Below are 15,134 nucleotides of genomic sequence, written 5' to 3'. Positions count from 1 at the left end.
AACTCCTGCAAAGTGTCAAATGCAGCGGATGTTGTGCTTGGAGTAGCACTGGTGACTGCGGGAGATGAGATGTTTTGTGTTAAATAGTCAACCATGTTCTGACAATCTTGGGAAGTGATGGGACGTGCCTTCTTCTGAGCACTGTACTTTGAGCCAGGGCCGCACGAAATCACATCAACACGACCTCGCGCACACCTGCCAGGTGGCCTTCCTCTGGGTCTTGCTCTACCTCTTCCTCTTCCTGTTTTGTCCGTACTGTCCATATTGGGGGGGGGGGGGGGGGTGAAGTGAAAGGTATGTACTGATTTGACTAATACAATGTGCAGTCACACAGGTGCAGCAGTTAACAGGTATGCACAGAGTGGTATATCACACTGCATGCACTTATGTAGGTAGGTGGTTTCACTGAACACAACAGTCAGGTATATTCTGTGATGAGGTAGTTTCACTGAACACAACAGCTAGATATATGCTGTAATGAGGTTGTTTCACTGAACACAACAGTCAGGTATATGCTGTGATTAGGTGGTTTCACTGAACACAACAGCTAGATATATGCTGTAATGAGGTGGTTTCACTGAACACAACAGTCAGGTATATGCTGTGATGAGGTGGTTTCACTGAACACAACAGTCAGGTATATGCTTTGATGAGGTGGTTTCACTGAACACAACAGTTAGGTAAAGGTATATGCTGTAATGAGGTGGTTTCACCGAACACAACAGTTAGGTATCTGCTGTGATGAGGTGGCTTCACTGAATACAACAGCTAGATATATGCTGTGATGAGGTGATTTCACTGAACACAACAGTCAGGTATATGCTGTGATGAGGTGGTTTCACTGAACACAACAGTTAGGTAAAGGTATATGCTGTGATGAGGTGGTTTCACTGAACACGACAGATTAGTTGGTTTCACTGAACACAACAGTTAGGTAAAGGTATATGCTGTGATGAGGTGGTTTTACTGAACACAACAGTCAGGTATATGCTGCAATGTGGTGGTTTCACTGAACACAACAGTTAGGTAAAGGTATATGCTGTGATGAGGTGGTTTCACTGAACACAACAGTTAGGTAAAGGTATATGCTGTGATGTGGTAGTTTCACTGAACACAACAGTTAGGTAAAGGTATATGCTGTGATGAGGTGGTTTCACTGAACACAACAGTTAGGTAAAGGTATATGCTGTGATGAGGTGGTTTCACTGAGTCAGGTATATGTTGTGATGCAGGGCCGGCGCTACCATTAAGGCAAAGGAGGCAGCTGCCCCAGGGCCCCAGAGCTTGTAGGGGCCCCCAGTGGCTACAAGAGGGAAAAAAAATTTGCAAATCGGCCTTATAGTTTTTGAGAAAATCGATTTTAAAGTTTCAAAGGAAAAAAACAAAACACATTTAAAAACCTATCGACTTTAATGGGTAATAGCAAATCCACCTTATTAATGCTAGAAACCCTAAATTTGCAGGATATGTTAAGGAGATCATTAGGAATAAGAGAAAAAACTATTTTTCAAAAAGACCTTATAGTTTTTGAGAAAATCGATTTTAAAGTTTTAGAAGGAAAAAAGTATAGTTTTAAATGCGGTAAATGCCACTTTTAGTAGCAAACCTAACGGTAGTGTAATTTTACATGCATCAAACGAAAGCGCAGTAAATTTTCTGACGGGGTTTCCAGGGGGTCCATACGCAGCCGCAGCGCTTTGGCCAGGGATCGCTATACAGCCGTAATATGGCTGTATGACGATCCCTGGCATTTTTTCCTATTTTCCCAATTTTTTTATGTTTAGAGTGTGGGAATTAAAAAAAAAAAAATTATGTGGGGTCCCCTCTCCTAAAACTTTTTAACCCCTTGTCCCCCATGCAGGCTGGGATAGCCAGAATGTGGAGCTCTGACCGATTGGGACTTCACACCCTGACTATACCAGCTGCAAAAAAGGTCCCCTAATGCCGATTTTTGTTCCGGGGTATATGTTGGGGGGGCCCCCCAGGTTTATTTTGCCCTGGGGCCCCATTGTTGCTTAAACCGGCCCTGTTGTGATGAGGTGGTTTCACTGAACACAACAGTTAGGTAAAGGTACAGTATATGCTGTGATGAGGTGGTGTCACTGAACACAACAGTCAGGTATATGCTGACTGACTGTACAAGCGGCTAACAGCAGAGTACTGCAGTCAGGCGCTCGCCTGATATCCCTTCATTGCAGCATTTGCAAGCTTGCAAATTCTGCACCAGTTTAGTCTGCTGCTTTGGTGCCCATGCTCCTGTGGTGTCCTAGGCCATGGTCTAGGCGGCCTTGGCCTAAATCCGGCCCTGGGTATATGCTGTGATGTGGTGGTTTCACTGAACACAACAGTTATGTAAAGGTATATGCTGTGATGAGGTGGTTTCACTGAACACAACAGTTAGGTAAAGGGATATGCTGTGATGAGGTGGTTTTACTAATTACAACAGTCAGGTATATGCTGTGATGTGGTGGTTTCACTGAACACAACAGTTAGGTAAAGGTATATGCTGTGATGTGGTGGTTTTACTGAACACAACAGTCAGGTATATGCTGTGATGAGGTGGTTTCACTGAACACAACAGTTAGGTAAAGGTATATGCTGTGATGAGGTGGTTTCACTGAAAACAACATTTAGGTATATGCTGTGATGAGGTGGTTTTACTGAACACAACAGTCAGGTATATGCTGTGATGTGGTGGTTTCACTGAACACAACAGCCAGGTATATGCTGTGATGAGGTGGTTTCACTGAAAACAACATTTAGGTATATGCTGTGATGAGGTGGTTTCACTGAACACAACAGTCAGGTATGTGCTGTGATGAGGTGGTTTCACTGAACACAACAGTCAGGTATGTGCTGTGATGAGGTGGTTTCACTGAACACAACAGTCAGGTATGTGCTGTGATGAGGTGGTTTCACTGAACACAACAGTCAGGTATGTGCTGTGATGAGGTGGTTTCACTGAACACAACAGCTAGGTAGGTATATATATATATGTATATGCTTATTTCAAAAGCTGTCCATGCAACACAAGTGCAGTAATTGATATTGCTCAATGTGCAGCTGACACAGGTGTCTGATTGTGATTGGCCTGGGCTGGCACTGGCACACAGTATGAATTACAAAAGCTGTCTATACAACACAAGTGTCAGTCAGTGACACACAGGGCCGGAGCTACCATAGGAAAAAATAGGCAATTGCCCCAGGGACCCAGAGCCTGTAGGGGCCTTCAAGGTGTCCCTCACCCATCTTAACTGTTGCTCCTCAGGGACTCTGTAGAGTCTGTTAAGTTGGGAGGTGATTGGGGGAGGGTCAGCAGCCAGCTCAGGGCCCAGGAGGGAAATTTGGCTGCAACAAAGGGCCTCTAATGATACTTTTTGGTTGGGGGGAGGGGTCTGTTGGGGGGCCCCCAGGCTAATTTTGCCCTAGGGCCCAGCTGTTACTTGAACCGGCCCTGGTGACACACAGACAGAAAAATAAAAAATCACAAGAACAGGATTCACTCTGAAAATGGCTGTTGCTGGGTGCTATTATAGCAATAAGATTCAGCCATGAGCAAGCTAACAAGCCAAGAGCCTAACTAATCTTTCCCTAGGAGAGCAGTCTGAAGCAGCTCGCCCTACTCTCACTATTGCAGGCACACGAGTGAGTGTAATGGCTGCCGGAGCCTGCCTTATATAAGGGGGGGAGTGGCTCCAGGACTGAGTGTAGCCTGATTGGCTACAATGTGCCTGCTGACTGTGATGTAGAGGGTCAAAGTTGACCCTAATGGAGCATTATGGGGCGAATTGAACTTCCGGGAAAGTTCGCCTTCGCCGGCGAACGCGAACCACCCAAGGTTTGCCTGGAACCGTTCGGGCCAACTCTAGTGTTCTGTTCTCCAGCAGTGTAGTACAATCAGACACTGCTCTGGCATGCTCCAAGTCTCATCTTGCATTACTTCCTGGTTTACTGGCCTCTCACTGTGTGACCCGGGTGGCGAACACCAGTAAACCAGGAAGTAATGCAAGACTGGACTTGGAGCATGTGGTAGCAGTGTCTGATTGTGCTACACTGCAACGACTGGGGGGTGAAACACTATTCTGGTCCACCTGCATTCCCTGGGGTAACATCTCCTTGCACTCTGCGGCAGCTCATTGGTATACACCTCCGATCATCCACCACCCTGGAACTCAGCCCATGTGAGTCCTTACACAGGGGCCGGTACTCTCGTTGATCCCCCACATCAGCTGACCGGAAGTATACACAGATGACCCACTTGCACCAACCTGACACATGAAGCAGATGGAGGACTGACGCATTCTGGAGAGGTGATAAAAGCCTGCACTTGCAGTGGTTTAGTGTATGTAGTGATTCATGTATGCAGGGATTAGTGTATGTGGTGATTAGTATATGCAGGGATTAGTGTTTGCAGCGATTAGGGTATGCAGGGATTGGTGTAGATGATGGGGACAGCAGAGGTGGCTGGGCAGTGTAGTTTAGATAGAGACAGTTATGGGAGAAAGGTCCACAAGACACCCCTGCATAATGGACACACTAGGTTTAGTATATTTTTTTTTCCTCCTGACTTTTGTCCTCTAAACCTAGGTACATTTTACGGTCAGAGCATCTTAAAGGACTTACGAGCCCAAATAGCGAAAAAAAGATAAGTACCTTAATCAGTTTTAAATACACGGAGGACGCTGTCCGCGCCCTCCGTGCAGTTCTGCCAGGTCCCCGCAGTCTGATCGCCCCCCGTGCCACTCCCGACCCCACGGACGGGGTCGGGCTCCCCTTCCTCTCCCAAGATGGCCGCCGGAGCCGGCCGAGGCTGCGCAGTCCGCATACGCGTTAGTGCGGCTGCGCAGCTCTAGGGCCTCCCCCCTCGATCCACGCTACTGTGCGTGGATCGGGGGGAGGGCCCTAGAGCTGCACAGCCGCACTAACGTGTATGCGGACTGCGCAGCCGCGGCCGGCTCCGGCGGCCATCTTGGGAGAGGCTCCGGCGGCCATCTTGGGAGAGGAAAGGGAGCCCGACCCCGTCCGTGGGGTCGGGAGCGGCACGGGGGGCGATCAGACTGCGGGGACCCGGCAGAACTGCACGGAGGGTGCGGACGGCGTCCTCCGTGCATTTAAAACTGATTAAAGGGGAACTTCAGCCTAAACAAACATACTGTCATTAAGTTACATTAGTTATGTTAATTAGAATAGATTGGTAATATAATCTCTTACTCGCCCTGTTTTAAAAGAACAGGCAAATGTTTGTGATTCATGGGGGCTGCCATCTTTGTCATGGGGGCAGCCATCTTTTTGGTTGAAAGGATGTGACAGGGAGCAGGAGACACAGTTCCAACTGTCCTGTGTCCTGATCACCCCTCCCAGCTGCCTAGGCTTCAAATGTCAAATTCAAAATGTAAGAAAACAAATTTGCACCAAAACAGCAGAACGAGAGCAACAACATCAGAAATCCCATCATGCTTTGCACAGCATTAGGGGGAAAATGCCCGCGCAGTTTTCTTCTGTGCATCTAAAAATGAGGCTTGTATAAGAGAAACAAAGTTCTGAACCTGTGAAACTGTTAAAGAAACACAAGGCCTTTTCAGTGCTGCTGAGTCAATTTTTAGTCTGGAGGTTCACTTTAAGGTACTTATCTTTTTTTCGCTATTTGGGCTCGTAAGTCCTTTAAGGTATGAAAAATATGGTACTTAACAGACCCAATACAGTCACTATCAGAACATATAAAATTAATCTTGAAAAATGAAGACTGCTCCCAATGTAAACACAACTGTGCAGAATCTAAACTGAGAACAGTGAAAGAAAATAAAAACAATGATATAACCCCTGTTGTGGAAGATTTAAAAGATGGGGAAATCTTTCCCTAGATTTATCGACCTAAGCGAAATGATCTTATACACCTCCATGCAAGCTTTATACCACTAGACAATAAATCCTTAGATGAAACATTTTCTCTGTATGCCATAATCAGACCACAAGAATTAAAAAAGATAAATGCTCTGATTCATGAAGTAGAAAAGGACTGTCGCTCACAAATTTTACATTGTATTACTTTGCAACCCAGCTACTACAAATACACAGCTGGTTAAAACCAGCAAGGGAAGAAGCAGGTCATTGGAACGGCAAAAAGTAAATGTTATGAAACCATAGCGCTATAACTGCAACACCCCCTCCAATTTGCGCATATAATATGGCACACATTAACACAATCTAGTATAGGAGAAGAAAGCGGTGGTGCACTTCCAGATAAACCATCACATTTTATTGAAATCCATTAAAAAGGCATTACAGCTTTCATTATAGCAAACAGATGGAGAGAGGTACAGGCTAGTGGAGACGGTCTACAGCCGTTTCGCGCCGTTAAAGTCTGTGCCACAGACTTTAACGGCGCGAAACGGCTGTAGACCGTCTCCACTAGCCTGTACCTCTCCATCTGTTTGCTATAATGAAAGCCTTTTAATGGATTTCAATAACATGTGATGTTTTATCTGGAAGTGCACCACTGCTTTCTTCTCCTATACTATACTGCATGAACTACTTGGATTGGTGAGTTGCACTCCACAGTACAGATCCTGCTACCTGTGCACGGCTTTTTTGCCTTTTTTTGTTACATTAACGGAATCTGTTCTAAAAATGAAAGATCCATATCAACTTTTGTGGTAGAACTAGCTTATGGTAGACACACTTTCACAACTTCTTGGAAATTATTTAAAGTGCAGAAGTTCTTGTGTGCTGTACATATATTATGCTAAAAGTGAAAATTGAATAGGTCATTGTTTAATATGAAAAACTTGGTTATGATTTTATGTTGCCATATATAAACCCTGTACAGGACCAACGCTAAGCCCACATTTAGAAAGCTTCACTTATGACAAAGACCCCTATGGTATTAACTTTCTCTCCAGAGTTTTATCCTAGGTTATATTTCCACACCTAGTAAATAAAATACTTTTTAAACCTCCAGCAAGCAACAAAATACTCAAAATAATATTGATGGTATGCCTACTTTTCTGTACTTTTCAATTGCAAAGTGCTGAAAAGTTATTTTAAAAATAAATTGAAAAAGTATTTCCTAGGAGAAAACTCAGGTGAAAAAGTGAATTGCATATGGGCCTAGGGTCATATGCAATTCTCTTTCTCTCCTAGGACATAGTATTTGCCCATCTTATCAATAAAATGCTTTTTAGGTTACCAGCAAGCAAGACAATTTTAAGAATAATTTTGACAGTACTTTTTCACCTACTTTTTCGGTACTTTTTAAATGGCAGAATGCTAAAAGGTTTTGTTAAACAAAAGATGAGAAATCATCTTCAAAGAAAAAACTCAGGAGAAAAAGTGAATTGACTAAGGGTCAATGGCCTCAATTCACTAAGATCATGCTAGAGATAATAAAACAAGAGAAAACTTACCTCCACACGTGAGAGAGTTATCTTACCTCTTCATTCCTTAAAGAGTAACTGTCAGGCTGCAGAAGCTAATTTAAACCTCTATTCTCCTGTGTTAAACAGTTTAGAAGGAAGCCAAAAAGGCATTACTGAAGATAAAAATCTCTCTTACCTTTGATGTGTGCTTATCAGCAAAGCTGTTAGACCCAAGCAGGACGCAAGCCGCATACTATGCTGCAAAGCATTCTGGGGCCCTCCCCTCGGCTGCTAATGAGACATTACAGCAGCTTGTAATCAGTCCAGCGCGTAGCACTGATAAATCTCCGGGCAGAGTACACTGCAGGAGTCAGCTATTGTTCCTAGCCACATGGCTAATTAATATTCACTGCACACTGTGTTATTCAGTACGAGCTTTTCTGTGATCAGGAAGCAGGCAGGACATGACCACACATTTGGCTTCATAGAAGTCAGAAAAACATGGAACCTGCCATGAGCTGTCAGGAGCATCAATCTCTGCATATACTATATAAAAATTCTGTGAAGTACAAACGTGGACAGGGAAATGCATATGTAATGTAAGTACAGCCAATCTTTAGCTACTGATATATGTGTTTATTTTCTCTGAGACCTTATACCTAACAGCTCCTCTTTAAGTTACCTCTCCTGTAGTTAATTTACCTCCTCTGTAGTTAATTTACCTCCTCTGTAGTTATTTTCACATGCAGTTAATTAACAGCCTGTCTTTAACTCTGGAGTTATTTTAAGGATTGGAGAGTTAATTTAAAGACAGAAGAGTTAACTTTAGGCTATCCTGAGGTAAAATGTTTCCTGAATACTACATGCTTTATCACCATGCTAACAACTCTAGAAGAGTTATTAAAGACAGGAGATAAGCTTAGTGAATTGAGGCCAGTGGCTTTTACTTTATTCATTTTTTCCTAGTTTTCTCTTAGGAGGTAATTTTTTTATCTTCTCTTTAGAGTAACTTTTCCATATTCTGCAACTGAAAAAGTACCAAAAAGTAGCATTTTGATTTCAAAGGAACCAGTCCGCTCTGGTCCACGTGGCAGTGATTGACAGGGCCGCTCGCACAGGCGCAGTACAGGCCCACCTGGAGGTCGGTCGGCCTGACGTCATCACCAGAGACTGGGAGGGAGCTGCTGTGAACGGCTGAAGGCAGAGCTGCGTCGAGGGACATGCTGGGAGATTGGGGCTAAAGGTAAGTACTAAGTAGCACTTATTTTCTGTATATTACCCTGATAACTCCTTTAAGCTGTAAAGACTATGCATGTTACGTGATATGATCTTTCATGATGCCTCTGGGAGATAGTTTATCCCAAAGGGGAGGGAAGGGGAGAAGAAGCAGGATGGAGCTGGGACTACAGGAAGATTGACAGAGTTGGATCTACTTCAGTGAATTGCTGAAGGTAAAGCAAGCAATGTAGAGGGAAACTTATACTAGATTGTCACCTAAAATTATCCTGAACAGTTGTAGATCACCTATACAACATTCCCTTTCACAATTGTATATACCTTTTCTTTGTAAGTGAACATTTCCATCTCTTGTTATCAATTATGTATTTTTTATTTTTTTACAGCACCTTTTTGTCACATAGAAGATGGCAAAAAGGCCTTACAACAAACTGTTTTTCATTCTTCCTTATTTCCTCGGGATTGTTCTCCTCTTGTATGTATGGTTTTTCAAGCAAGTCTTTCATGGAAGTGAAGTTGAGAACAGACTACCGAAAGAAATTGAAAATGACCAACTCCTTATTTTAGTCTGGACCTGGCCTTTTGGAGAAACTTTTCCTTTGGATACTTGTGAGTCTCATTATAAGATTTCAGGATGCTCTTTCACCACGAATCGTAGCTTATGTGACAGAGTGGATGCTGTAGTCTTCCATCACCGTGATGTTATGTACAGCCGGGATATTCCTCGGGGACCAAGACCTCACTACCAACGTTGGGTGTGGTTTAACATTGAGCCTCCCATTGTTACTGTCAACCTTAATATTTTTGACAACCTTATAAACATGACGATGACCTATAAAGAGGATTCTGATATTTTTTTACCCTATGGTTATATGAAGCCACTGAAGGAACCACAAAGCTTTAAAATTCCTACCAAATCTAAGCTGGTGGCCTGGGTAGTCAGTAAATGGTACCAAGGTACTCGAAGAGCCAGTTACTATGAGGAGCTCAAGAAGCACATAGACATTGATGTATATGGACATAATCACACAGAACTGAGCTGGGATGAATTTGATCGTACACTCATCCAGTACAAGTTTTACCTTGCATTTGAAAACTGTGAGCACAAGGACTACATCACTGAGAAACTGTGGAGTAACGCTTTTATCACAGGGCTAGTTCCCGTTGTACTTGGCCCGCCTCGAGAGAACTATGAACGTTTCATCCCTCCCACTTCCTTCATTCACGTGGATGACTTCTCTAGTCCAAAAGAACTTGCACAATATCTGCTGGACTTAGACAAAGACAATGCAAAATATGAACAGTATTTTAGTTGGAGGTCAAAGTTTGTGACAGTTAGAGAGTTAGGTTGGGATAATTTTTACTGCAAAGCATGCAGAGAGCTACAGCAAAGCAAAGGCTACAAAGCTATAGCTAGCGTGGGAAAATGGTTCCGGACGTAAAATATTGCTATGAAAAGGAATCAAATGATGCATGTTCAACCCATATACTTATATATTGTAAATAGTGCTCCCACAATATATGTATATTTCCCTCTGAAACCTCTGTTCAGTCATCACTCATTACAGGAAGAACCCTGTGCTGCTCAACAGACATTCCTCACCACACCTTTCTCAGCTAGTTATGAAGGGTTTACTGTTACATGAAGCTCCACCTTATACAGAAGGTCGGCTATTAGCTGCCCCATGATGAAGGCAGCAGAAGAGGGTATCCCTTTTATATGGACAAAATATATGCAATTAACATCTGTGTAAAACTCTACCACTAACCTTCCACTACCTCCTCTTAACATGAACCTGCCCCATACCTGCACCTAGTTAGTAGTTGAGGGTAGTGATATTTTAATATTAGTAAAATTAACAATATTTTACAATTGGCATTATGCAGTGGCTAATACTAGAATATTGACATTGCTGATATGTTACTAACTGCTTCTGAAACACAAAATTATTTCTGCAAGTCCTTTTTTAAAGTACATGTGAAAAGGTAACCCAATACAATCAGTAACTTAAAAAAAAAGTTTCAGAGACTGACAGTGAAAAAGAGACATTAACTAGTTATTTTATTTAGGGCAGTATATATACACACCACAGGACTTCATCTCCAGTCCCAGGGGCAATTCGTCTGTAGCTGTTTATGCGTACGCACCCCCTGTCTAACCATCATCTGTTGGTGAATAGGAACATAAGTTCCCAAAGCCAGTCTAAGTGCCTAAGTTATGAATGATCTCTGCTGTAACGAGCAGCAGATATTATTCATTGAATGTTAGTAAAAAAAAAAAAAAAAAACCCAAAAAACAGCCGCTTTCCAGCTGCTTTCCCTTTCACTGTGATTCAGCTTTCTCTGCAAGAATACACTGTCTAGTGGCCAAAATTAAATAGTGCACTAGTGCACTAAAAAAACCAAAAAACTACACATTAATAAAATTCCCATTCTCAATCCCATTAGCCCCCACAGTTACCAAACTCAAACCTCATTTTAAAGAGAATACATAAATTATTACGTTAGGGACTTAGCTTTTTATATATATGTATGCTATGAGGGTATATTATTGTAATTTTAGCAAATTAGGGCTTGTAATTATGTATAAAGTGCAATGAGAAAACTAAAAACACGTTAGTTCCAAATAAAATGTTGTTGCCATACATTGTACTAGGGACATAATTTAAATTTTGTAATAACTGGAACACATGGGCAAATGAAATATGTGTTTTGTATTTACAGTAGCACATATTATTTTAAAACTATACTGGTTGAAAACAGAAATTTTTTTTTTCACTTTCTTCTTATTTCATTTAAAATGCATATAAAATAATTATTTTGCAAAAAGTACCACCGAAAGAAAGCCTAATTGGTGATGAAAAAAAACAAGATATAGATAATTTAGGTGTGATAAGTAGTAATAACGTTATTGGCAAATTAATGGGAGGAGTGCTGAAATGTGAAAATTGCTGTGGTCCATAAAGGGAGCACAACCTGTAGTGGTCAAGTAGTTAATTTTACACATTTATAAATATGTACAAAACATGTCAGGAAATGAAAACCAGTGTAATTTCATTCACACTTTGAGTAGTTCAAAGGCAAATATGCACAATAGAGGCCTGCAGCGGGTCGGGTACCCCCGGGTAACCTGAAATGCGGGTCGGGTTCGGGTACCCATATTGATTTAAGCTGCGGGTGCGGGTCGGGTGCGGGTAGCGAGTTGCGGGTGCGGGTAGGGTTGCAGGTAGCGGGGTGCGGGTCGCGGGTAGTGAAAGCAAGCATGTAAACCTTCTTTAGCTTTGATTTGTGTATACAAATAGATTTTGTTAACTTTACAGCTCAATGTTACTTTAAATGTGCACTTTAGAAGAAAATGTAAAAAAGCAAGTCGTCGGTAGCGGGTCGGGTAGCGGGCCTGCGGGTCGGGTGCGGGTAGCGGTTCTGCGGGTGTGGGTCGGGTTGTGGGTATCAAATTCACCAGAAAGCGTGTCGCGGGTCGGGTGCGGGTAGCAGGTCGCGGGTGTGGGTAGGGTGTGGGTATGAAAAAGTGGACCCGTGTAGGCCTCTGATGCACAATATAGAAAGATGTTTTATTTACCAAAAATAAACAGGAAGACGCACTGTATCTAACAACTGATATTATCCTAGGAGTACCAACAGAGTGCAGATTACATGAAATAATGTGCATAGAATTTATCATGGCACAGAACAGGTGTTACATTTGTTACCAAGAGGGCCTAATACATCCATTATGGAAATTAGCCTTCCCTCTTTCTGTACACATAGTCCTCAATTCACTAAGCAAAACCTTATTCGGTAATGCAGAATATAGCTGATTTTACCAATCACCTTGCCAAATGGCAATTCACTAAAGCTATTGCTGCACTGAAAACTATCGACTAGTGAGGTAAATTACCAACTTGTGTGGTAAAAAACATCAAGAAATGGCAAGAAATTGCAATTCACAAAGGTAAAAGCATTCAGTAAATCAAGCAAAAGTGTTTGATATTTACCACTAGCTCTGACCAGCTGGTAACTCATAATCTCTATGCGGTAAAACTTGATAGATGTATCAGAAAGCCAATAGGGAGAGACATACAGCCCTGCTTCTCACCCAATTTGGTCCGATACTCTGGAGGGCGGGAATTCAGAATACAGAAGAGGGGAAGGAGACATTTTAAAAGGCTTTTCGGTATACCTTTAGATGTGAATATTTGTATACTAGTAAATGTAACGATTGTGGAATTCTTTCCGTGGTCAGCGCACAGGATGTGCGTTGACACTGCGGAAATCCTCCACAAGCGTATAATTTGAGAGAACCCAGCAAAAGGTGCAACGCACCTGTAGAGGGAAATTCCTGTTGGCAGATGGAGCTGTGGAGTGCAGAGGAACAGATCCTCTGCCCTGCCACAGACGCCAGACAGGAATTGTACGAAGGGAAGAAACGCAGGGCAAGATAGCCCTGAAAGAGAGAGAGCAAAGCGACAGAGGTTATGTGTGTCCACCAATCTAGTCGCCACCCTGCGACGATGAACACACAACCATGAAGATCAGGTGAGAAGACAATTGCAAGAGATGGCGATTGCTAACAGCAACACAAGACCGAATAAGCACAAATGAGGAATGTATGTATGTCCACCAATCTAGCCGCCAACCTGCGACGGTGGACACACAACAGAGGAAACCAAGTGAGAACGCAATCGCAAGAGAAGCGATTGCGAATGAGAATGAGCACAGAGACAGAATGTATGTATGTGCACCAATCTAGTCACCAACCCGCGACGGTGCACACACAACAGCAGAAACAAAGTAGGAACAAAATCGCGAGAGAGGCAATTGCCAGAGGTGACACAAGGCTTAAGCAAGACAGGGCACGAGAGTAGCAAAGGCACAGCAAATCATACAATGAGAAGATAAGGAAAATAACAAACGCTAACTAAACGCGAACACCGCACTCATTCGCAACAGCGAACGCGTTTACAGCGCGTTCTCCACGTGTTAAGCACAACAGAGACAAGCACGCCTAACTAACCCCTGCCACACAAACACGAAACAGAGAACGCGAGCGCTTGCTTAACGGTTACCTCATCGAGCCTACAGCAAGCGTTCGTATCAGACAAGACAGACGGACGGGAAGTAGGATAGAAAAGATCCACTGCTCTTTCCGCCAGAGCGAGTGCGATCCAGGTAAAGTAACAGAGCTAGCAGGATCAACTGCTCTTACCGCTAGAGCGAGTGCGATCCAAGTATAGAAGCAGAGTTAGCAGGATCCACTGCTCTTTCCGCCAGAGCGAGTGCGATCCAAGCAAGACAGACAGATGAGATAGCCGGTGGCAACCGCTGCTCCAGCTATACTCCAAGAAAGCGATCAGAGGGATCCACAGCCGCTACCGCTAGAGGCTAGTGTAATCCAAGTAAGACAGATAAAACAGAAGGGGCTACAAGTAACAACCGCTGCCCTGGTTAGCACCCACAGACAGACAGAACGATTTCCTGATGACCACCGTTGGCGACAGGACAATCGCAACAGAGAGACAATACAGACAAAACAGATAAGCAGGCTAACTGCACTAGAGAGGCTGCCTAGTGCAGTCCCCAGAATTACTCTAAGCTAGCTACAACAATCCAACAGAAAAGGCTGACACTCCAGGAGTGATTTAACAAACCGTTATGACCAGCGAAGCCTTCTGGTCAGCAGCAGGCTTTTATACTGCCAGCCCTCCAACGAGACAGCTGAGCAATTTGCATGTATGCAAATTCCTTAGCAAAGCAACTCAGAAAGTTGCAAGATGAAGCCAGGTCTCTTTTCCAGAGACCTGCATCTCTCAGACATAAGGAATGGTCAAACAGCTGGCTGCCTGTGCAGCCAGCTGAGCGGATCATTACAGTAAACAGAAGAGCTCCCTCTGGTGGCTGCAGCACATCTAAAGAGATGCCTGGGATGCACTGGACAGAAAAACCCCAACTCCTGCACACAGACTCTCAGCTTCCTGCCTGACCTTCCCCACAGCTGGCAAGTGAGACTTACCGAGCAGGGCTTAGTGAATTGAAGCTTGTTTGTTTGCTAAATTACTTCTACTGCATGCTCCCCGCATCTTAGTGAACTCGAAAAAAGTGTAAAATACAGTATGTGGTATGGTAAATTATTTTACCGAATTCCCCTTAGTGAATTAAAGCCATAATCTTCGGATTACCTCCTTTTGAAGGTTTTGGTTTTCTGAGTAATCCATAACATTTCATGGCGTGCATGTTTCTTCCATGTTATGAGCAAAACTGATTAATCGGTCTGGGCACCTCAGTTCCTGTTCTGGTCAATTGCATGTGTTCCAGAAAGAACTGTGTCTATGTGTATGCCAAGTGTCTGAAAAAAAGCAAGATCAAAAGTAAATGGGTTGAAGTTGGCCGTGCAGAGAACCTAGTGTGTGTATGGCGGAAGCAGGAAATTTAGGCGCATGAGGCAAGTGGACAAAAAGGGAGCCGCCATTCACTCCCATAGTAAATATCATTTGACGGGCACTGAACAGGAAAAAAAGGGCGCCCTGTTAACGTTTTCAAACAGCG

The 15,134-nt window shown here is 43.3% G+C and overlaps 2 protein-coding genes across 3 annotated transcripts in view; both read left to right on the top strand.

Annotated features, from left to right (window-relative positions):
* LOC137538100 (4-galactosyl-N-acetylglucosaminide 3-alpha-L-fucosyltransferase 9-like) overlaps positions 1–10,132 on the top strand; it is a 67,485-nt gene extending 57,353 nt beyond the window's left edge. Inside the window, exons 1-2 of one of the 2 annotated variants that reach the window (XM_068260106.1) lie at positions 8,370–8,598; positions 8,978–10,132. In XM_068260106.1, coding sequence (XP_068116207.1) covers positions 8,999–10,033 — 1,035 coding nt within the window. In that variant the 5' untranslated portion in view covers positions 8,370–8,598; positions 8,978–8,998 and the 3' untranslated portion in view covers positions 10,034–10,132. Of the gene's footprint in view, positions 1–8,369; positions 8,599–8,977 lie in introns of those variants that run through there. The other variant, XM_068260105.1, reaches the window with a different exon arrangement.
* VWCE (von Willebrand factor C and EGF domains) overlaps positions 1–15,134 on the top strand; it is a 448,320-nt gene that overhangs the window by 290,962 nt on the left and 142,224 nt on the right. The window lies entirely within an intron of this gene.

The sequence above is a fragment of the Hyperolius riggenbachi genome, chromosome 11 (assembly GCF_040937935.1).
Source record: "Hyperolius riggenbachi isolate aHypRig1 chromosome 11, aHypRig1.pri, whole genome shotgun sequence".
NCBI lineage: Eukaryota > Metazoa > Chordata > Amphibia > Anura > Hyperoliidae > Hyperolius > Hyperolius riggenbachi.
The sequence above is the reverse complement of the archived record's forward strand: the minus strand, read 5'-3'. Positions and strand labels throughout refer to the sequence as shown.